Source organism: Aotus nancymaae, unplaced genomic scaffold, assembly GCF_030222135.1.
Source record: "Aotus nancymaae isolate 86718 unplaced genomic scaffold, 86718_ANA_hifiasm-v0.15.2.pri h1tg000029l, whole genome shotgun sequence".
NCBI lineage: Eukaryota > Metazoa > Chordata > Mammalia > Primates > Aotidae > Aotus > Aotus nancymaae.
Window position 1 is genome coordinate 24,678,216 of NW_026988442.1, and position 22,551 is coordinate 24,700,766.

The 22,551-nt window shown below is 43.7% G+C and overlaps 3 protein-coding genes across 3 annotated transcripts in view; 1 reads left to right on the plus strand and 2 right to left on the minus strand.

Annotated features, from left to right (window-relative positions):
* The window catches only part of PI3 (peptidase inhibitor 3), a 50,712-nt gene that overhangs the window by 7,946 nt on the left and 20,215 nt on the right, over nt 1-22,551 (plus strand). The gene's annotated exons all lie outside the window — the stretch shown is intronic.
* WFDC5 (WAP four-disulfide core domain 5) lies at nt 923-6,779 on the minus strand. Its single transcript, XM_012467267.2, has 4 exons — nt 6,606-6,779; nt 2,095-2,235; nt 1,861-2,001; nt 923-1,474 (listed from the first exon to the last, which is right to left on the minus strand). The coding sequence occupies exons 1-4, from the start codon at nt 6,688-6,690 to the stop codon at nt 1,470-1,472; spliced, it is 372 nt and encodes a 123-aa protein (XP_012322690.1). The 5' UTR covers nt 6,691-6,779; the 3' UTR covers nt 923-1,469.
* On the minus strand, nt 15,002-15,546 carry WFDC12 (WAP four-disulfide core domain 12). Its single transcript, XM_012467270.2, has 3 exons — nt 15,468-15,546; nt 15,206-15,364; nt 15,002-15,042 (listed from the first exon to the last, which is right to left on the minus strand). The coding sequence occupies exons 1-3, from the start codon at nt 15,544-15,546 to the stop codon at nt 15,002-15,004; spliced, it is 279 nt and encodes a 92-aa protein (XP_012322693.2).

The window sequence follows — 22,551 nt, forward strand, 5'->3', positions numbered from 1 at the left end:
GACACAAGAGGCCCAGGAGATAGAGCAGGGAATTTACCGCCTCTTTCCTGGGAGGAAGGTGGGAGAGTCAGGTACCCAGCTGTTTGGATTCCCACATTGACCCCTTCTCCCAGCAAGAAACACCCATTAAACCCTGACTACATACTGGACCCAGAAAAAATTGAGGTGAGTGAGGTGGCTTGAGGCCCAGTGGTGGAGAGAGACCCACCATAATAGTGGCATTCCAACTACTTGAGCAACATTTCCCCAAATTTGGGGTAATTTGAAGTTATCTTAGTATGTACCTGGATGCAGTGTCACACAACACGGACTCCTGGAGTGAGAAAGATATTCCCTTCTCAAGCCTTCTGATTTCCCCAGGGAGAAAGTCTCAGCTTAGAGGTCTGCATCTTTAACCCTTTAAATCTTCATTGATTAAAATGTAGACTGGCTGCGCACGGTGGCTCACATCTGTAATCCCAGCAATTTGGGAGGCTGAGGCAGGTGGATCACTTGAGGCCAGGAGTTTGAGACCAGCCTGGTCAACGGTGAAAACCCATCTCTACTAAAAATACAAACATTAGCCGGGTATGGTGGCGGGCACCTGTATCCCAACTACTCGGGAGGCTGAAGCAGGAGAATTGCTTGAACCCAGGAGGTGGAGGTTGTAGTGAGCTGAGATAGAGCCGCTGCACTCCAGCCTGGACAACAGCACGAGACTCTGTCTCAAAAAGCAAAAAAACAAAAACAAAGACCGAGTGCAGGCTTCAGGCTCAGTCTTGGCAGGTGGCTGTATGTAGCTAGAGTCTGATAACACTATTTAATATCATTTAATCTGGCATGATTTGCTTTAATGGAACTGAGCTGTTTCCATTGCATTTGTTTTCATAATTCTATTTGTGGCAATTGATCTCGTTTATCCCATTTATAGAAGTGATATAACTTTTCTTTTGAAATGCATTTATTTATATGCAAACGTGAGTCACTTAAAGAAAACATTAAGTAGATGGTGGTACAGGCAGCATGCAACCTATCATCATGCTATTTTGTAGGTATGGCGAAAATCATGAAAGAGGTGAATGACTCAGGTTTGGAAAACTCTGTTAGAATATTCATTCTGGGCGGTTGGGCTGCCCGAGGGAGAGGTCAGGGTCTGCCTGAATTGGGCATTTCTGGTGGAGGAAGCAGCATGTATGGAGAGGTGTGAAAGTGTTAGGAGGGGTGGGATGCCCAGGTAGCAGTGGTGCGGGGTACCGGGGTGATAAAGACGCCTTCCTCCGAGGTCAGGCTGTGGACCTGGACTCCTAGGAGGAGAAACCAGGGGCGGGTGGGTTGCAGGGAAGTGACAGCAGGTCAGTGTCCATCAGAAAGCTTGAACCACCGCTGGTAGAGAGAGTGCTGTCAGCGGCAGGTTCCCAGACCTCCCATCATGGTGAACTCTTTCCACTGGTTCCCACCTGAGGTGCAGAGCCACAGGTCCTAAATCAGAATTAGCCTGAGGAAAGAGAAAGAAAGGGTTAATCCCTTCCCATCATAGGGCTCCGGTTTCTGGCCTCGGTCTCCCATCTAGGCCCCACCAGCTCAGCTCTGGATGCCACTAAGGCAGGACTCCTCCGCCTCCTTCAAAAGGGTAAACTGAAGCCCAGAGCAGTTGAGGGCTGTTGTCCAGGTGCCACAGCAAGCTCAAGAAGAGAACCAAGGACTCTCGGTTCCTCTGTCATCCTAGCAGAACTCCCCACCCACTATCCGATTCCCCAGTCCTGGCCATGGGAGACCCTGAGTTCTGGGGAGGCATCCTGTTAAGCTTGTAGCAATGGAGAAAATATTAGAGCTGGGGCTCAGACAGGGAAGGCACATGCCCCGGGCACCCAGGAGCCGTACCTCTGACAGGATCGCGGCAATCCCGGCCGCAGGCGCTGGAGCAGCACCGCTTCTTGCCGGAGCAGTCTGCGTCCTTGTGACACAGGTGGTTCATGGGACTGAGGCAGCGCAGTTGGTCCTCCGGGCAGCTGCCCAGCTTCACTGCAACACAGGGACCTGGGTGAGCTCTGCCCCTGCCCACTGGCTCTGGAGCCTAGGGCTGGGGTGGTCAGCACGGTGGAGGGGGACATTTACCGGAGACCCTGGGGACGCACTGGCGGAAGCAAGCCCTGTAGCAGCACTTCCTGGTCAAGGGACACTGCCTGTCTTCCATGCACTGGTCAGGCACCGACAGGAGGCAGGGCCCATCATCTGGCGGGCAGGCCCCCGGTTTCTCTGAAAGAGAATCTCCAAATATTACAGCTGAAGGAAGTTCAGGGTTATGCAATAAGCGCTGACCTAGGAATTACCAGATCCAAATTCTCCATCCCTTACTTCTTGCCTGTCCTTTGGCTAGTTTTTGTTTTGTTTTGTTTCAAATGACTCCAAGCCTTAGTTTTCTGGCTGTGAAATGGGAAGCTGGGCTAGTTTGAGACTCAGATGGCACAAATGTTAGGGAGAAATGAAGCCCAACATCTCACTGGGGCCAATAAGGCTGTGCCCGGTCTGGCCCCTGCCCGTCTCTCTAGTCTCATCCTCCACTGCTCCTCCACGCTGTGGCTCCTGATCTGCCCCAAGCCAGCTGTCTTTGCAGGGTTCTTGCTCTCGCTGCATCCTTTGCCTGGTGCACTTCTCCTACACTCCATTCACCTCATCAACTCACTAGGACTCAGCAGAAACATCGCATCCTCAGAAGACCCTGCTTCTCTGACCCCCCATTAACTAGGTCAGCTCCAACCCCAACCCCACACTCAGTTCTTTCCTCCAGAGTTGGCGGTGCTGCATCTGTTTGTCTGTGTCTCTCACTTGGCTGGAGGCTATGAGAGTGGACACGCTGCTAGCTTTGCTCACCATCGGTTGGTATCACAGCACTTGGTGCACAATACTAGGGGCTCAGTGACTTGGAAAGGAAGGATTTTGAAGTGAGGCCCAGCATTGCATGTGCGCCAGCGGTGGCCAGCCTGGGGCACTGTCACAGTCACAGCTGCCACGACTGCACTGTTGTGTTCATCACTGTTGCAAACGGCATGGTTTCAGGGATTGGACATTAACTCTGTCTCTGAGGCGTTCCTCTGAACAGCTGTAGAATGTTCTGTCCCAGAGCTTACCTACCCACTCTTCTTGCTGGGATTTTGGGCCATTTTCAGATTTCATGCACAAAGCTGGAAATCAGTATCTTCCTTCATGTAGGGGAGGAAATCAAGGCCTGAAAGGGGTGGTGACTTGCCCAGACCCACATGGGCCGGGGTTAGGACTCGCAGGGCCTGACTCCCTCTGACCTCTGTGAGTCTCTGCTCTGAGCTGTCTTTGAGCTGTAGGGATAGAGCAGGTCTCAGGCCTTCAATTCAATCCGGCATCAGAGAAAATATTCAAGAGCCCCAGGGGCAGCTGGATCTGGTGCTGTGACTTTACCTCTATGTCCGCCCCACCCCCTCAGCCCCTGCCTGGGTGCTGGCTGCATACATAAGTAAGCACCTTGCTCACATCGCACATACTCAAAGTCAACTTCAGCTGTCAGATTGGGTTGGTTTAAATTGAATTGCTGCCCCCTGCTGGAGAAAGAGAGGCTTGGCCTGAGGAGGGGGGAAAAGTATAGGGTCCTGGGGATGGGGGTGATGCCAGGGCTCCTGGGAAACGGAGGTCCAAGGTTTAGCTCTGAATTCATAAGTTCAAGCCAAAGATGCTCAGGCCTCAAAGGGTGGTCCAGACGGAGCTGCCTGCACTCAAAGCCAGTGGAGGTGGGTGGGTCAGGCAGGGAGAGCTTCTGTGGACAGGGGCCTGGAGCTGAGCCCTGGGGAATGGACAGATAGGGAGAGGGCATGACAGCTGGCATTTAAAGTGGAAGAACCACGATAGCTGCTGTGTGAAGGTGGGGATAAAAGCCTGGCATGTACAGAGCCAGTGTGAGAGGCTCTGGGTGGTCACACTCACTCTGCCTGCCTTTCCTAATGCTCCCTCCAAACCAGCTTCTCCACTCACAGATATGTGCATCAAGACCCACACACAGGTGGTCATCCAGATGCATGCGCCACGGGTGTGTAGACTTAGAGAGCAAAAGAATCATATCCAAACACGGTTAACTACATATACCTGTACACACAGACGATACACATACACAGTCAAATACACAAGCACACTTAGATCTAGACACACAATTACCTACAGGCTTAACAATAGGAAATTGCTGATAGTCAACTGTTGTACCTACAAAAGTAGCAATTTTACATAGTTCAACTTATTTATTTATTTATTTTGAGACAGCATTTTTACTCTTGTTGCCCAGGCTGGAGTGCAATGGCATGATCTTGGCTCGCCACAACCTCTGCCTCCTGGGTTCAAGCAATTCTCCTGCCTCAGCCTCCTGAGTAGCTGGGATTACGGGCATGCGCCACCATGCCTGGCTAATTTTGTATTTTTAGTAGAGACAGGGTTTCTCCATGTTGGTCAGGCTGGTCTCGAACTCCCAACTTCAAGTGATTCACCCACCTCAGCCTCCCAAAGTGCTGGGATTATAGGCATGAGCCACCGCCCCTGGCCTTACATGGTTCAAGTTAATACACATGCATATATACATATAGACATACATCAAATATTTTATATATGTAGTATATTTATAAACACACATATATAAACAGGCAGTTATATATGTACATATGAGCTGCAACATAATCACTGTTAAATACACGAGCATACTGTCATATATACATGCCTACCCACACAGATACATACACACAGATAGATACACACAGTCGTGTATGTAAATATATAGCATGTGTGTGAACAGAGACACATATACGCATACGCAGTCATATATACAGAATCATATGCACAGAGCTACACAGACACATATATCTTCCCAATACCACGTAACCACTGACAGTATTTAATTAGGCACTTACTATTTGTCAGGGGCTATGCCAGGCTCTTTGTACCAGAGACACCCAGATGTTTGAGTGAGAAGGGGCAGAATGGGGAGCTCTTATAAACGGAGAGGGCTGGGCTTCCACAGACAACAAACTGAGACTCCCCTTCCCTCGGCCCCGTCACCTTCCTCCATGGTCTGAAATTCTCCCAACAGCCAGGCAGCTGTCTTATAGGAGAAAATCCAGTAAGGGACAAGGTGTGGCGAACTGGGGGAGAGACAGGTGTGTCACACCTGCCCATGCAGAGCGGCCCTGCGCAGGTTCAGTTTCTGCTGTGCCAGCTGTTTGCCTCTGAGCAGCTGGGCTGAACATCGGGGCGTGCTCCCTGGGAACACAATGACTCCCCCAAATCACCCACTTATACTGTGCTTACCGTGTGCCAGGCCCTTATTCCTTGAGACACCATTTACTCCCGAGAGAAAGACATAGGAACCTGTTTTACAAGGAGTAAGTCTCCAGACCTGTCCTGCTGCCTTCCGGGAGTGCCCTGTATGGAAGTCCTAATAAACTCATGCATGTGCCAAGCCGGGCTAGTCCACGTTATTCTTTGGTCTCTCAGCTCCCTAGGTTGGGGTACGTTCTTCTGTACAGTCCTGGGTTTTTGCCATAATAGTTGGTACAGTGAGTCTTTCTGATTTCAGATACCCATATTTAAATGCCACATTTGACACTAACTCAGAGTCAGTCTTTGACCTTGTTAAGTGGTTCCCTACTAGGCCTCAGTTTTCCTCATCTGCAAAATGGGGATAAAAATAGTCCTGTCCTCACAGCATCGCATCAAGAAGTTATGTGGTGATGGTGCATGAATCACAGCCAACACAGGGTCCGGCCTTGGAGCTCACTGGTGTCCTTCCTTCCTTGGCCTGTCCCCATTACTGTCCTCTTTCTTTAAGGCAGGGCCAGGCTTACACAGCTGAATGTAGATTAGAGTGTTCCAGCCCCAGAAGAAGACAGTGGTGGAGGCCTCACCCAGATCAGGAGTCATCTGTCTAGCCACTCAGCAGCCCTCCCTCACTTGTCAGCAGGCCAGCCCCAGCCTTGTCAGGGGTGGACATGGGGACAGGAGGTTGGGGGCGATGGGAGCTAGAGACAGAGCTTCCTTCCAACAAAGCCCAGATCCCAGAAACCACACCCTTTCCTCAATTCCCAAGTCCTTTCCACAGATGGGGTGGTGGTCCCATGGATCCAGTCACACCACAGACCAGCAGGTGCAGACAGGGCCTCTCCCCACACCCAGAGGCACAGAGGCACACATGGACACACATGGACAGGCACCAAGCTCAGATACATGCATGCAACCATTCCTATGTGTACGTGTGCAGACAGAGCTTAGCACAGACAAGCAGGCCCAAAGACTCACGTCTACACAGAGACAGGCACATGCATCCCGCCTACCCCTGCCGCCATCCCCTGACATATAGACAGGTGTGGACAAGCACTGAGAAACTAGCAGAAAAGACACTTACATATATTGACACAGGCAGGTGGGCAGGCACAAAGGTGCACAAATGAAAACATGGGCTTCTGAAAGCACTAAGAATCAGGCATCCACACATCCACACAGGCACGCATGCACACACACACACCCCACAGGGAATTACCTGCCTTCCCCGAAACCCTCAGTCTCCCTAGAACAGTAGAAACAATCTGGTCCCCAGAGCAGAGGGATTTACCCGCACTCACCTCCCTTCTTCCTGCCAAAGGCAGCAGGCGGCTGACTCCCCACAGCCAGGAGGGCCCCTAGGAGGAGGAGGCTCTGGATCCTCATATTTCTGCTACCAGCCCAGGGCCCAGGGCCCCCCAAATTAACACCTGCAGCCTCAGGGAAGCCAGAGAAACTTAGTCGGGAGGAAAGAGAGGGGATGTGGAGTGACACCGCACCTGCTTCATCTTGGCCCCACCCCCTGAGGGCCTGAGGCCTCAGTGCAAAGGAAGCTAACGCAATAGCTGAAGACAGGGTGGTACACATCCTGCAGCGGGGGACTCAGATCCAGTCTTGCCTGTATTGCTGACTCGGGCTGTGATCTTGGGCAAGTGTCCTCTGGGCCTCAGTTTTTTCATCTGTATACAGAGTGAAGGTAGTTGAGTAAGATACTTGCTTTCCTGGCTCTCTAAGATGTTGAAGCCCCAGCAATGTCCAGGCAGGGGACAGAGGTCAGCTTTGAATAGCAAAGGAGTGAGGGTTTGCAGAATTCTGGATGCCTAGGAAGGGAGAAGGCATTGGAGTTAGGCTAGAGCTTGCTGCCAGAGAAGGCTGGCCCAGGCTGGCATAGTGAGTGAGGCCAGCCCTGGCCTCTCCTCTTGGGCCTTGTGGATGGGAGAAAGACCACCTCGCCTTTGGTGAGATCACCTGCAGTGGCTTCTGGTAGAGCTGCCCTCTACCTGGGGCTGGCTTGGCTGTTGAGGGTCGGGGGAGCACGGCTTTTGGTCAGGCTAAGCTTGCTGGTCACAGCAATGTGTGGCTGCTGGAACCTCTTCTCTGGACCTAAAGGATCCTGAGCAAAAAGATGTCATCTCATCCAGGGACCGCCACCCTAGATTTGTATCTCTGATGTTGGCTCCTGCATTTGGTAGAAGAGAGGGAGCTGACACTTTGCATCCTAAGGGACATTCTAAACAGAAACTCCATCGAAGTACATCCTCTCAGCCTGCCCATTTGAAAGATGAGCAAACTGTGAGATAGAGATGGGAGGGGACTGACCCAAGGACACACAGCTAATTCCTGACTAAGCTGGAACTTCCCACCGTTGCCTCCCCATCATCCTCATTCAGCTCCCGGGTTTTGAAAGCAGGACAATACCTCAGCTGATCCTGAGAAAGGAAGGTGACATTACAGGGCTCGTCTCACTTAGCCATTCCAATCCAGGACAGCCCTTAGAGCAGGAAGCTCTGCCTTGGGTTTAATGTGACTCTTTTGTGATGTCTTCTATGCTAGTAAGATAGGAGAGGCTCTGTCTTTATGATCTGATGTTACTTTTGGAATTCTGGCACCTCCTTGGAAGCTTTGTTTTCGAGGAAAAAATACATGCGCTTTCCTTTCTTTCCCTCCCTCCTTCCCTCCCTCCCTGTTTCCCTTTCCTCCCTCCCTCCCTCCCTCCCTCCTTTCCTTCCTCTTTCCTTCCTTTCCTCCCTCCCTCCCTCCTTCCTTCCTTCCTTCCTTCCTTTCTTCCTCTTCCTGCCTGCCTTCCCTCCTCTTTCTCCTCCTTCTCCTTCTTCTTGTTCATCTTTGTCTTATTCTTCCTTCCTTTCTTTTCTTTCTCTCTCTCTTTCTTTTGTCTCTGTCTCTGTCTGTCTCTTTCTCTTTCTTTTCTTTCTTTGACAGGATCTTTCTCTGTCACCCAGGTTGGAGTACATGGCACCATCATGGCTCACTGAACCCTCGACCTCCTGGACTCAGGTAGTCCTCCTGCCTCAGCCCCCTGAGTACCTGGGACGATAGGTGTGCACCCCCGTATTTGGCTAGTTTTTTTGTTTTTTCTTTTGTTTTTTTTGTAGAGTCGGGGTCTTCATATGTGGCTCAGGCTGGTCTCTAACTCCTGGACTCAAGTGACTCTCTCACCTTGGCCTCCCAAAGTGCTGGGATTATGGGTGTGAGCCACTATGTCCAGCCATGAAATGCTTTTTTAATGGAAATTATTTTGTAGACATTTTCCTGTGCTACGAAATGTTCTCTGAACATCATGTTTTCTGATGGCCACATGCTCTTTTGTTAGACTGATATGTCAAAACATCACTTCAGTCAAGTTTTTAGGGAAAAAAGATGTGCCAAAATATACATAATCGGAATCCTATTTTGAAACATGTAGGTTTCCAATTTTCCACTTTCATAAATAAAACTGTGATGACAATCTTTTTTGTGTACATTTTGGAGTCACATCTCTGCCTGTTTTCTGAAAGTAAATTTGTCAGAGTTAGAAATGCTAAGTCAGAAGGCATGATCGTATTTCCAGGCTTTGGATATGTCTGGTCAAATTAAATTTCAGAAAGGAAGTAAGTGGGTGTATAAGCGCTTCTACCTGCCCTGCAATAGACATCTATTGTTTTGTCTGCCCAGCATCTCTTCCTTTGGTGGAACCATTTTTCCCTGACTCCTGTAATTCTGTTTGGATGCCGATCAGCAGGTACTTCTCCTATCAAAGCTGAGCACACTGGATCCAGGTTACACCCACTGCACTCTTCCCCTGCCCATAACCTGCCCACTCCTTCATTAGAGTCTTGAACAGAGAAGCCAGTGCTCTAAACAGAACAGTCCAAATTTTAAATTTCAGATGCCATTGCTCACAGCCAAAGATCCTTAGTGGATACAGTCACCAAATACAGGATATTAAAAAAATAAGTAAATAAAATCTTTGCTAATAGAAAACAGTATCTCATTTTAATTTGCCTTCCTCTTAATACCTGTGATGGTGAGCATTTCTTATTCTCATACTGACTGTATTCTTTTTCTGTGAATTGCCTGTTTTTGTATTTTGCCCATTTTTATTGGGGGTCCTTTTATTTTTATTATTGAGTTTTAAGAGCTGTTTATATATTAAGAATCTATTAACCTGTCATACACAAGGGGCAGTAAGGTGAAGTGGTCAACAGATGTATATTGGAGTTAGGCAGACCTGGTTTTGAATCTTGGTGCCAGAGTTTCTAGCTGTGTGACATTAATTTTGTAAAACCCCTGTTTATTCTTGTATACCAGTAGAGATAGAGATAACCATATTTATTTTATAGGATGGTTCTGAGGACTGAATGAGATGAGCTTGATAAATACTTTAATGCCATCTTGCAAATATTTGTTTGCTTGTTTTTGCTTAGCACCAAATGATTAAATTTGGGGGCAATCAATTCAATCTTTTCATTCTTATTTTCTACTTTTATCTTTATGCCAAAAAGGCCTTTTGACTCTGATGTCATGTAAATATTCACTATATTTACTGTTATTATTTTGTGATTTTTGAAAGACATGTTAACTCTTTAATCTAGCTGAAGTTTATCTTGGTATAGGGTGTCAAATAGGAAATATCTTTTTTTGTAAGTAAGCAATTGTCCTATGATCATTTAGTGAATGATTCAAATTTTTGCCATTGATTAAAAATTAGAACTTTATCAATAACTCAAGTCTTGTGTGTAACAAGGGCTGTTTCTGGATCTTCCTTTCTTTTCTTTTCTTTTGTTTTTGAGACAGAGTCTCGCTCTGTCACCCAGTCTGGAGTGCAGTGGCGTGATCTCAGCTCACTGCAATCTCTGCCTCCCAGGTTCAAGTGATTCTCCTGTCTCAGCCTCCTGAGTAGCTGGGATCACAGACACGTGCCACCATGCTAGGCTAATTTTTGTATTTTTAGTAGAGACGGGGTTTCACCATGTTGGTCAGGCTGGTCTCGAACTCCTGACCTTATGATCCATCCACCTCAGCCTCCCAAAGTGCTGGGATTACAGGCATGAGCCACCGCGCCTGGCCCATTCTTTTCTTTCGACCGTTTATTCTTGTGCCAGCACAGGCGAGCATATACTATGGGTTCAGTTCCTGACCACTGAAATAAAGAGGATATTGCAGTAAGTTGAGCCACATGGCTTTTTGGTTTCTCAGTGCATTTAAAAGTTATGTTTGCACTATACTGTAGTCTATTAAGTGCACAATAGCATTTATCTAAAAAAAAAGTACATACCTTAATTTAAAAATACTTTATTGCTAAAATATGCTAATAATCATGCAAGCCTTCAGCAAGTCATCTTTTTGCTGGTGGAGAGTCTTGCCTTGATGTTGATGGCTGCTGACATGAGGGTAGTGGTTGCTGAAGGATAGGTTGACTGTACCAATTTTTAAAAAGAAGACAACCATGAAGTTTGCTGCATCCATTTACTCTTCCTTTTTTTTTTTTGACTTTCATTTTAGAATTAGGGGGTACACGTGCAGATGTGACACAAAGGTATATTGTGAAAGATTTCTCTGTAGCATGCAATGCTGTTTGATAACATTTTATACACCATACATCCTCTTTCAAAATTGGAGTCATGGCATGGTGCAGTGGCTCATGCCTATAATCCCAGAGCTTTGGGAAGCCAAGGCAGGAGTATTGCTTGACCCCAAGAGTTTGAGACCAGCCTGGGCAACATAGTGAGACCCTACCTTTACAAAAAATTAAAAAATTAGCTGGGCATGGTGGTGCATGCGTGCAGTCATACCCACCCAGAAGACTGAGGTAAGACGATTGCTTGAGCTCAGGTGTTCAAGGTTACAGTGAACTGTGATCATGCTGCTGCACTCCAGTCTGGGCAACAGAGCAAGACCCTGTCTCTGAAAACAACAACAACAACAAACAGCTGGAATCAATTCTCTCAAACCCTGCTGTTGCTTTATCAACTAGGTTTATATAATATTCTAAATTCTTGGTTTTGTCATTTCAGCAATGTTCACAGCATCTTTACCAAGAGTAGTTTCTATCTCTCAAAACCACTTTCTTTGCTTATCCATAAGAGGCAACTCCTCATTGATTCAAGTTTTATCATAAGATTGTAGTAATTCAGTCATATCTTCAGGCTCCATTTCTAATTCTAGTTCTCTTGCTATTTCCACCACATTTGCAGCGACTACCTCCACTGAAGTCTTGAATCCCTCAAAGTCATTCATGGTGGTTAAAATCAACTTCTTCCAAACTCCTATTCATGTTGATATTTTGACCTACTCCCATGAATCATGAATATTCTTAATAGCAGTTAGACCGTGAGGCCTTTCCAGAAGGTTTTCAATTTGCTTTGCCCAGATCCATTAGAGGAATCATCATCTGTGGCAGCTATAGCCTTATGAGATGTATTTCTTAAATAATAAAACTTGAAAGTTGAAATTATTCCTCGATCTGCAGAATAGATATTGTGTTAGCAGGCATGAAAATATTAACCTCCTTATACATCTCTGTAAGAGCTCTTGGGTGATCCAGTGCATTGTCAATAAGTAGAAATATTTCAAAAGGAAGATAGAAATCTTTATGTGTGTGTGTGTGTGTGTGTGTGTGTATGTGTGTGTGCAGTAGGTCTTAACACTGGGCTTAAAATATTCAGTAAACCATGCTGTAAACAGATGTGCTGTCATCAAGGGTTTGTTGTTCCATTTATAGAACACAGGCGAAATAGATTTAGCATAATTCCTAATGGCTCAAGCATTTTTGGAACTGTAAATGAGCATTGGCTTTAACTTAAAGTCACCAACTACACTAGTTCCTAATAAGAGAGTCAGTCTGTCCTTTGACACTTTGAATCCAGGCATTGACTTCTCTCTAGCTATGAAAGTCCTAAATGGCCCCTTCTTCCAATAAAAGGCGATTTCATCTACATTGAAAATCTGTTGTGTAGCATAGCCACCTTCATCAGTTATCTTGCTTAGATCTTCTGGGGAACTTGCTGCAGTTTCTACATCAGTACTTGCTGCTTTACTTTACACGTTTATGTTATGGAGATGGCTTCTTTCCTTAAACCTTGTGAACAGACCTCTGCTAACTTCAAACGTTTCTTCTGTAGTTTCCTCACCTCTCAGCTTTCATAGAATTGAAAAAAGTTAGGGCCTTGCTCTGGTTTAGGCTTTGGCTGTGAGGATGCTGTGGCTGTTTTGATTTTTTACCAAACCACTAAAATGTTCTCCAGATTAGCAGTAAGTCTGTTTCACTCACTTACCATTTGTGTGTCCATTGGAGCAGCTGTTTTAGTTTCCTTCAAGAACTTTTCCTTTGCATTCACATCTTGGTTAACTGGTAAAAGAGGCTTAGCTTTGGACCTGTCTTGGTTTTCAACATGCCTTCCTCATTAAGGCTAATAATTTCTAGTTTGTTTGATTTAAAGTAAGATACATGACTCTTCCTTTCACTTGAGCACTTAAAGGCCACTGTAGGATGATTAATTGGCCTCATTTCAACATTGGTGTGCTCCAAGGGAGAGAAACAGGGAATGACCAGTTGGGGGAGAAATCAGAACACACACCCCATTTATCAATCAAATTCACTGTCTTCTGTGGGCACAGTTTACAGCACCCTGAGACAATTAGAATAGTATCATCAAAGATCACTCGTCACAGACCAACATAACAGATGTAATAATAATGGCAAAAATTGAAATCTTGTGAATATTACCACAATGTGACACAGAGACACAAAGTGAGCACATGCTGTTGGAAAAATGGGGCCAATGTACTTGCTTGATGCAGGGTTGCCAGAAACCTTCAATTTGTAAAAAATGTGATGACTGCAAAGCACAATAAAACAAAGTATGCTTGTGTTGTGGTTCTAAGTGTTGTAGCTTCATAGTATGTTTTCATGACTGGTGGTATCCATTACCCTTCATTAATCTACATTTTCAGTTTTCCAGGTTATAAGTATTTTATGGTTCCATGTAAACCTAATTATCCTTTTATTAAGTTGCAAAAATAAACCCATTGTTTTTATCTTAAAAAGTTTTCAAAAACGGACAAAAGAACAGCAAATACTTTTATGAAACCTAGATACCCATCATCCAGATTCAACCACGAACATTTTACAACAATTCCTTCATGGATACCCCACCCCTTTCTTGACTGAAGTATTTTAAAGTAAATCCAACCCATCTTCTATTTTACCCTTAAGTACTTCAGTATGCATCTCTAAAAACTAAGGACACTTTCTCATATAATCACAATACTATTGTTACACCTAAGAAAATTAACAGCAGTTTCTTAACATCATCTAATATTCTATTTGCATTCTGTTTTTCTTATTGTCTCAAAAGTGACTGCATGGTTGCGGTGCACACATTGCATTGGCTGTACTGTATCTGAAGTTTCTTTTAATCTAGAACAATCCCTCCAGCTCGTTTTTTAATCCTCCTTTCCTCCCTCCTCTTTCTTCTTCATGCTATTTACTTGTTGAACAAAACAGACAAATTGTTCTTTAGAATGTCCTGTGTTGCTTCCCTGTGATGTCTTTGATCTTTGTCCTTCACATTTCTCATAGACGAATGTTAGCTGGAGAGGCTTGGTGAGGTTCATGCTCGACTGTCTTGGCAGGAACCCTTCTTGAATGATGCTGTGTGTTTTGTGTTGCATCACTTCAGGAGGAACGAAGGTCTGGCTTACCCATTTTTAGCATTGTGGAGACAGATTAATGTGTTTTAGGTGTGTACCTGAATCCTCACCTTGTAAACTTGTGTTTCCCTTCTTATGAACATAAATATTTCATGGGGTCATGAAATGGCACTCTGTAAATATTCAGAAACCATGGATGATCATCGCCTGAATCAATTATTTCATCAGGGTTTGCAAAACCCAATGGGTTTGTTTTTAATTATATTTCAGGTATAAATTATGCTGACCAAGATAAATATTTTGTGGAGGCTTCTTGTTTGGGGAAGAGCATATCTTTCAAAAACCTTTTTCTTTCCTTCTTTTTTTTAACTGTAGAAAAGTTTAGTCTATTTATCTAGATCTTTTAAAACATCATTTAATTAAGTTTTACAGGGTTTTTTTCAGAAAATTTCTGTACATCTCCAGAAATGTTTATTTGTAGGTACTTTACATTTTATTCATTTTGATGTTAAATAGGATTTTTTTACTGTTAGGTTGTCTTAGCTGGTTTGGGCTGCTGTAACAAATTACCATAGACTGGGTGGCTTATAAACAGCTAACATTTATTTCTTACAGTTCTGGAGGCTGGGAAGTCTAAGGCCAAGGTACCAGCAGATTCAGCATCTGGTGAGGTCTAGTTTCTCATCTCTGACAGCACCTTCTAGCTGCGATTGCACATTGCAGATGGGCAAGGCAGCTCTTTGGGGTCTCTTATAAGGGCACTGATCTCATTCATGAGGGGTCTACTCATGAGTGTGGGGGGGAGCACCAGGTAGAGAGGGAAAGTACAGTCCCTAGGGTCTGGACTCTTTGTGACTCTTCCCTCTTTTTGGGGAAAAGGACTTCAAGATCAAGTTTTCCTTGGTGGGGTTGCATATTTCTTCTTCCATATTCCAAGTCTCAGGACCCTCAGGGGCAGGTGCTGGGCGAGAGGTGGAAAGGACCAGCATCATTTCTGAGGACACCTGGTGGAGAAGAAGCCTGGAGGCTTGGCTTCCCATCCTGGCTATGGGCGTGGCCTTGATACGTCTTCATCCTGGTTTCCTCCTTTTACAATGCAGATGTTCAGACTAGTTGGTGTCCGAGGGCCCTGCCAGCTTTAGCCATCCCTCCCACACCAGCTAAAGGGACTAATTCCTCCAAACTTTTATGGGCCAGGTATGAGGCAGGGGAAGAGACAGCCCTAGCCCTGGGAGGCAGGTCTCCTTACCTTCTTCCAGTTCCTTCACAGGAATCACACACTTGAAGCCACAGTGCAGGTAACAACACTTCCTTATCCCCTGACAGTCCTGGTCTGTGTGACACTGGGGAGGATCGGATTTGATGCAGCGTACATTGTCAGCTGGGCAAACCCCTGGTTTCTCTATATCTAGTGGAGGAAGCCACAAGGTGAGATGAGAACTCCAGCCCCAGAGGGCCCCTCAGGACTTCTCCCCAGCCCAGCCCCACCCAGCTCCACCATGTCTGCTCACTCCCTTTAACTCCTTCCGCAGCCACCAGGGTCACAAGCGCGAGAGACACCATGAGGACCAAGAACCTGCTGGACCCCATGTTGCTGGAAAGGTGTTTGGCTGGGAGCTGGGCTGAGCCTGGCTTTATAGTGTCCCTGCTGGGCGAGCCAGTGGGTGGAGCTGAAGGCTCAAAATGGCAAGGGATCTATTTGGAAATTAGCTTATTTTACTTAGCATAATGTCCTTGGGGTTCACCCATGTTGCAGCATGCGACAGAATTTTCTTCTTTTTTATGACTGAATAATGCTGAATAATATTCCATGGAATGCATATACATATATATGTATGTCTGTATATATATATAATTTTATTTCCTTCACCCATTTATCTGTCAATGGGTCAATGCACATTTAGGTTTCCACTTCTTAGCTATTGTAACTATTAGAGCAATGAACATGCAGGTGCAAATATCTGTTTGGGATTCTGATTTCAATTCTTTTGGATAAATACCCAGAAGTGGGATTGCTGGATCATGTGGTAGTTCTATTTTTAATTTTCTGAGGAACTTCCATATTGTTTTCCATAGTGGCTATACACCTTTAAATTCTCACTGACAGTGCACAAGCGTTCCAATTTCTCCACATTCTCACCAGTATTTGTTTTCTTTTTATTTTCTTTCTAAAATAATGGCCATCTGACAGGTATGAAGAGATCTTAATGGTTTTGATTTGCGTTTTCCTTATGATCAGCCATGTTGAGCATCTTTTCATACACCTGTTGACCATTTGTATATCTTCTTTGGAGAAATATCTGTTTGATTCTGATTCACTTTTAATTGGGTCTTTATATATATATGTGTGTGTGTGTGTGTGTGCATATATATATGCACACACACACACATATATAAAGAGAAATAAAAGAAATATGTATTAGAATGGAAGAAGAGAAAAGCCATTGCTTGCAAATGATACAATAGTCTAATAGAAACACAAAAGAATCTACAGATATATCACGACAGATAATTTTTCAAGATTAGCTGACACAAAAATCAATATATAAAAGTCAAGTGCATTTCTATACACTAGAAATATTGGTTAGAAAAATGTAACACTTTAAAAGCAGTAACACGTAAAATATTTAGTAATAAAGGCAAACTACAAGATGGGAAAAATATATGCAAATTACATATCAGATAAGGGGTTAATCTTCAAAATACATTGAGAACTACTGCAAGGCCAGGCACGGTGGCCCACGCCTGTAATCCTAGCACTTTGGGAGACCAAGGAGGGTGGATTGCCTGAGTTCAGGAGTTCAAGACAAGCCTGGGGAACACAGTGTTCTCTACTGAAAATATAAAAAATTACCCAGGTGTGGTGGCGGGCACCTGTAATCCCAGCTACTTGGGAGGCTGAGACAGAAGAATTGCTTGAACCCAGGAGGTTCAAGCAATGGTTGCAGTGAGCCAAGATCGTGCCACTGCACTCCAGCCTGGGTGACAGAGTGAGACTCTGTTTCAAAAAATCAATAAATTAAAAAAAGTAAAAAATAAAGAAATGCAACTCAATAGCAAAAATATGTTTCTATATATACACACACACACACACACACACACACACACATACACACACACACACATACACATACACATACACACACACACAAACATTTAGGTTTCCTAGAAACCTAGACTGTCTAGGAAGCATGCCCCTTAAGGAACTTCTCATATTCTTATCATAAGAAGGTAAAATTACAGGGAACAACGTTCCTGTTTTACAGTAGTAAACTATCTTCTCAAAAGGTGGTTATTTTGTCCCCAGGGGGCTTTGGCAATGTCAGGAGACATATTTGGTTGTCACAACTGGGGCAGATGTGCTTCTGACACCCAGTGTCTAGAGACTGAGGTTGCTGCTAACTGTTAACAATGCACAGGTCAGCTTTTCACAACAAACAATTGTCTGTTTCCAAGTCCCAGTAGTACTGAGGTTGAGAAACGCTGCTGTCCTACTTCACTGACTGATAGCTGTGTATGGCCTCAGAACACCTCAATTTAGGCTGAAGTGAGTAAGGATGGGAGTGTCTGCTGGGAGTATCCCATGTTTAGGAATGCTGCTCCTTGGCTCACTGGTTTCACCCAATAAAAGCATCCCTCAGCCCGTGCCATGTAACCTTGTGGAATTCATCCTGTTTCTACTGAATCAGGTTAACAAAGTTCCCTTTTAATTTTAGTTAGCTAAGAGTTTTTCTCATGAAAGGATGTTGAATTTTATCAAATGCCTTTTCCTCATCAATTGAGATAAATGCATGGATTTTCTCTTCAATCTGTTATTTCGTGAATTACATTAACCAGATTTTACATTCATTGTCTTTTTGGGGCATCGTTTATTTATGTGCTTCAGGAAAGTGGAAAGCCTGGAACCAAAATGACCTAGCCTAAAACAGGGAATAAAAGGGAGGATATGATATATTTCTCCTAAACATGGAGTATATATCCCTGAAAATCATTAGGTTACAGTTTCACCCACTACAAATAACAGAGCTTCTGGAAAAAATAGAGTTGAAGTAGAACATTGTGTTTTACATCAAACAAACAGAACGCACACCCAGTGAAAACATGACCACAGTTTTAAACATCTGTTCCTAATAGAGAGATTCCGTAATAAATACTAACACTTTGACAAAAGATAGGGAGTTTGCTTGGTAAGTGGGTACAGTGAAATACTGTGGTTCTCGAGATATCACAAAAGATGGAATGAAGAGCATCATCATTCTCGGACTAGATGTTGTTATACCAGAGGTCCTTGTCTTCTATCTTTTGCTTCTGTGCTGGCTTAAAATAGCAATCTGCTTTGCTGATTTGCCAGTTCCTCTATTTTGTAAGAAAGCTGTATAACTCTAAGTGAAGCTGGGTAACTGCAAAGTTCTATCCTGATGCTCTCGACATTAGAATCTTGACCTTTGGCTGGGCGCTGTGGCTCATGCCTGTAGTCCCAGCACTTTGGGAGGCTGAGGTGGGTGGATCACTTGAGGTCAGGAGTTCAAGACCAACATGGTGAAACACTGTCTCAACTATAAATACAAAAATTAGCTGGATGTGGTAGTACATACCTGTAATCTCAGCTACTCGGGAGGCTGAGGCATGAGAATCGCTTGAACCCAGGAGGCAGAGGTTGCAGTGAGCCGAGATCATGCCACTGCACTCCAGCCTGGGTGACAGAACAAGGCTTTGTCTCAAAAAAAAAATTGACCTTTAATCCACTACAATTGCTTATCAATCTCACTTGAAGCTGACAATAACCGATGTGTTAAGCTCACTAGCAGTCTCACCTCTGATGGTTTGCAACGTTTAGCTTATTGCTGTGGCAAATAGCATGTGCTCTCATTTATTTAAAAATATTTATTATTTAAAACTTCTCCTCAATATTTAAGGCATTTCTTTTATTTATTTATTTATTTATTTGTAAACTTTTATTTATTTATTTTTTGAGACAGAGTCTCCCTCTGCCACCCAGCCTGGAGTGCAGTGGTGCCTCCTGGGTTCAAGAGATTCTCCTGCCTTAGCCTCCCAAAGCTGGGACTACAGGCTGGCTAATTTTTCTAATTTTAGTAGAAATGGGGTTTCACCATCTTGGCAAGCAGGCTGCTCTCAAACTCTTGACCTCAAGTGATCTGCCTCTCTCAGCCTCCCAAGGTGCTGGGAATTCAGGTGTGAACCACCACACCTGGCCTTAAGGCATTTCTTTTAAAATCATGTTTCAGATTCTTGTTTCCGGGACCTTGAACAGAGTATTAATTAATTCTATCAAGAAGAGTATAGAACTCAGGACAACAGCAGATCGCACACTTGGTAGGGCAATGCCTAAACTGAGATAAGAGGGAAGAGATGAAGCTTGTGTATTTTGTGTTTCACTCCAGAGACACCATGTTCAATATTTTTGCATTTGATTGGTATTATATGACAGGACAAGGCATAGTCACCTTATGAAAAACCGTGTGTATTAACCCAATTTTACATTTTGGTGATTTAATTCCTTATTTACCTGCCATGTACAAACATATTCTGCTTGTTACAGCACTCACTTTAACAGGAGAGACTCGTGTGTGTGTGTATGTGTGTGTGTGTATGTATCTTTATGTTAATGACAGGTGACATCACAATAAATCTTTGTCCTGACAGTGTGCCTGGCTGAATAGCATAAGCTGAATTGATGCCCTTATTGGAAATTGTGGGATCCCAAAGTATTTAATGCCTAAAACTCAGGAAACCTGGATCATCCGAACCCCTCCTGCACCTTCCACTGAGTCAGACAAAGGTGCAAATGCTTCCTTAAAGGAAGGTAAACCAGGAAGATGTTATGCCTGTTCTTCAGCTGCTTTTTCCCTATTTTTAAAGATTTGAAATTCAACTTAAGGTATTATCACAATCATATACATACACGGTATAAAATGTAAAGTGTAAAACCAGGTTTACAATGGGAATCTCCTACATTGCTCCTATTTACCTTGATTCCTGATACCCAGAGGTCTTGATACCAGAGGTAACCATTTTAGCTCTTCTAGCTGTCTCTAATATTTATCTCTGCATTTCTAAATAACATTCTTATGTAGCTATTTCTGAAAATTTAAATTTGGATTTAAAAAATTATTTTATTGTGGCAAGAACACTTAGCATGAGATCTGCCCTCGTGACTTGTTTTTGAGTGTGTAGTACCATACTAACTCTATGCACTCTGTTGTACAGCAGATCTCTAGAACTTTTCCATTTTGAATAACTGAAACACACCCGTCGAATAGAAACTCCCCACTTCCTCCTTCCTGAAACCCTTGAAAACCACCATTGTGCTTTTTGCTTAAATGAGTTTGACTACTTTAGACAACTCATGTAAGATACCTTATAAAAGTGGAACCATGAAATATTTGTCCTTCGATGACTGGCTTATTTTGCTTAGCATCATGTCTTCAAGGTTCATCCATGTTGTTGGCTGTTTAAATTCCATGATATGTAAATACCACATTTTCTTTATCCCATTCATCTGTCAATGAACTTTTAGTTTGTTTCCACCTCCTGGCTATTGTGAATGCAGCAAACATGGGCGTGATCAAGGTTGTTCGTAAACATCCCAGAATGCACCAGACAGCTTTCCACAACAAAAAAATTATCCATCCCAAACGTCAATAGTGACAAGGTTGGGAATAATCCAGACAATTGAAGTATTTCTTATCTGGATCAGAGAAATAGCTAGATAACTGGTCTTCCCACTGACAAACCACACATTCTCCAGAATGATCATGTAAAACACATATTAGTTCTTGAGTATTTGCTCTTTGACTTTATTATATTCTATTCCATCTCAAGGCTTCTGGAAATACAGGTCTCTTTGCTGGAGCATGTGTTCTTCACTTCTTGCTCTTTTACCACAACTTGGCTAAGTTTTTCCTATTCTTCAAGTCTCAGCTTCAATGGTGCTACATCAAAAAAATCTTTTTCACCCTCCCTTTAAATTTTTCTCAGAGCAGATACTTTTATGAATAGTGTATTTATATTTGTACTCAAATTTACCAGTTTGTAATGACGTACATACCCATGATTTTCTGTAGTTGAGAGGAAATTGTCAAAATTATTTTTCATCACTCCTGATACCTTAATGTGTATTTCCCTCAAAGATACCCTCTGTCATGACCACAATACAACCATGAACATCAGGAAATTAACATTGATACATTCTTTTGATCTAATACTCAGACCCAACTCAAATTTTACCATCACGATGAGAATACTTAAAATCTACTATCTTAGCAGATTTTAAGAATACACAATATTGTTATTAAACATATTCACATGTTGTGCAATTGACATCTCCCCATGTTATCACTCTCCAACTTCTCCATTCCCCGCTGTCCCTCCCCTAGCCCCACTCAACAGACCCCAGTGTGTGATGCTGTCCTCCCTGTGTCCATGTGTTCTCATTGTTCAACACCCGCCTATGAGTGAGAACATACGGTGTTTGATTTTCTGTTCTTGTGTCAGTTTGCTGAGAATGATGGTTTCCAGATTCATCCATGTCCCTACAAAGGACACGACCTCATCATTTTTATGGCTGCATAGTATTCTGTGGTGTATAAGTGCCACATTTTCCTTGTCCAGTCTATCATCGATGGGCATTTGGGTTGGTTCCAGGTCTTTGCTATTGTAAAGAGTGCTGCAATGAACATACATGTGCATGTGTCTTTATAATAGAACAATATAATCCTCTGGGTATATACCCAGTTGGGATTGCTGGGTCAAATGGAATTTCTATTTCTAGGTCCTTGAGGAATCGCCACACTGTCTTCCACAATGGTTGAACTAATTTACACTCTCACCACCAGTGTAAAAGTGTTTCTGTTTCTCACATCCTCTCCAGCATCTGATGTCTCCAGATATTTTACGCTTGATCTTAGCCAAAAGGCCGAGAAGCGATTGTCTCCAGATATTTTAATGATCACCATTCTAACTGGTGTAAGATGGTATCTCAATGTGGTTTTGATTTGCATTTCTCTAATGACCAGTGATGATGAGCATTTTTTTCATGTGTTTGTTGGCCTCATATATGTCTTCTTTTGAAAAGTGTCTGTTCATATCCTTCACCCACTTTTGTATGGGTTTGCTTGTTTTTTTCTTGCAAATCTGTTTTAGTTCTTTGTAGATTCTGGATATAAGTCCTTTATCAGATGGGTAGATTGCAAAAATTTTTTCCCATTCTGTTGGTTGCCAGTTCACTCTAATGATTGTTTCTTTTGCTGTGCAGAAGCTCTAGAGTTTAATTAGATCCCATTTATCTATTTTGGCTTTTGTTGCCAATGCTTTTGGTGTTTTATTCATGTGCCTATGTCCTGAATGGTGTTGCCTAGGTTTTCTTCTAGGGTTTTTATGGTGTTAGGTCTTATGTTTAAGTTTTTAATCCATCTGGAGTTAATTTTAGTGTAAGGTGTCAGAAGGGGTCCAGTTTCTGCTTTCTGCACATGGCTAGCCAGTTTTCCCAACACCATTTATTAAACAGGGAATCCTTTCCCCATTGCTTGTTTTTGTGAGGTTTGTCAAAGATCAGATGGTTGTAGATGTGTGGCA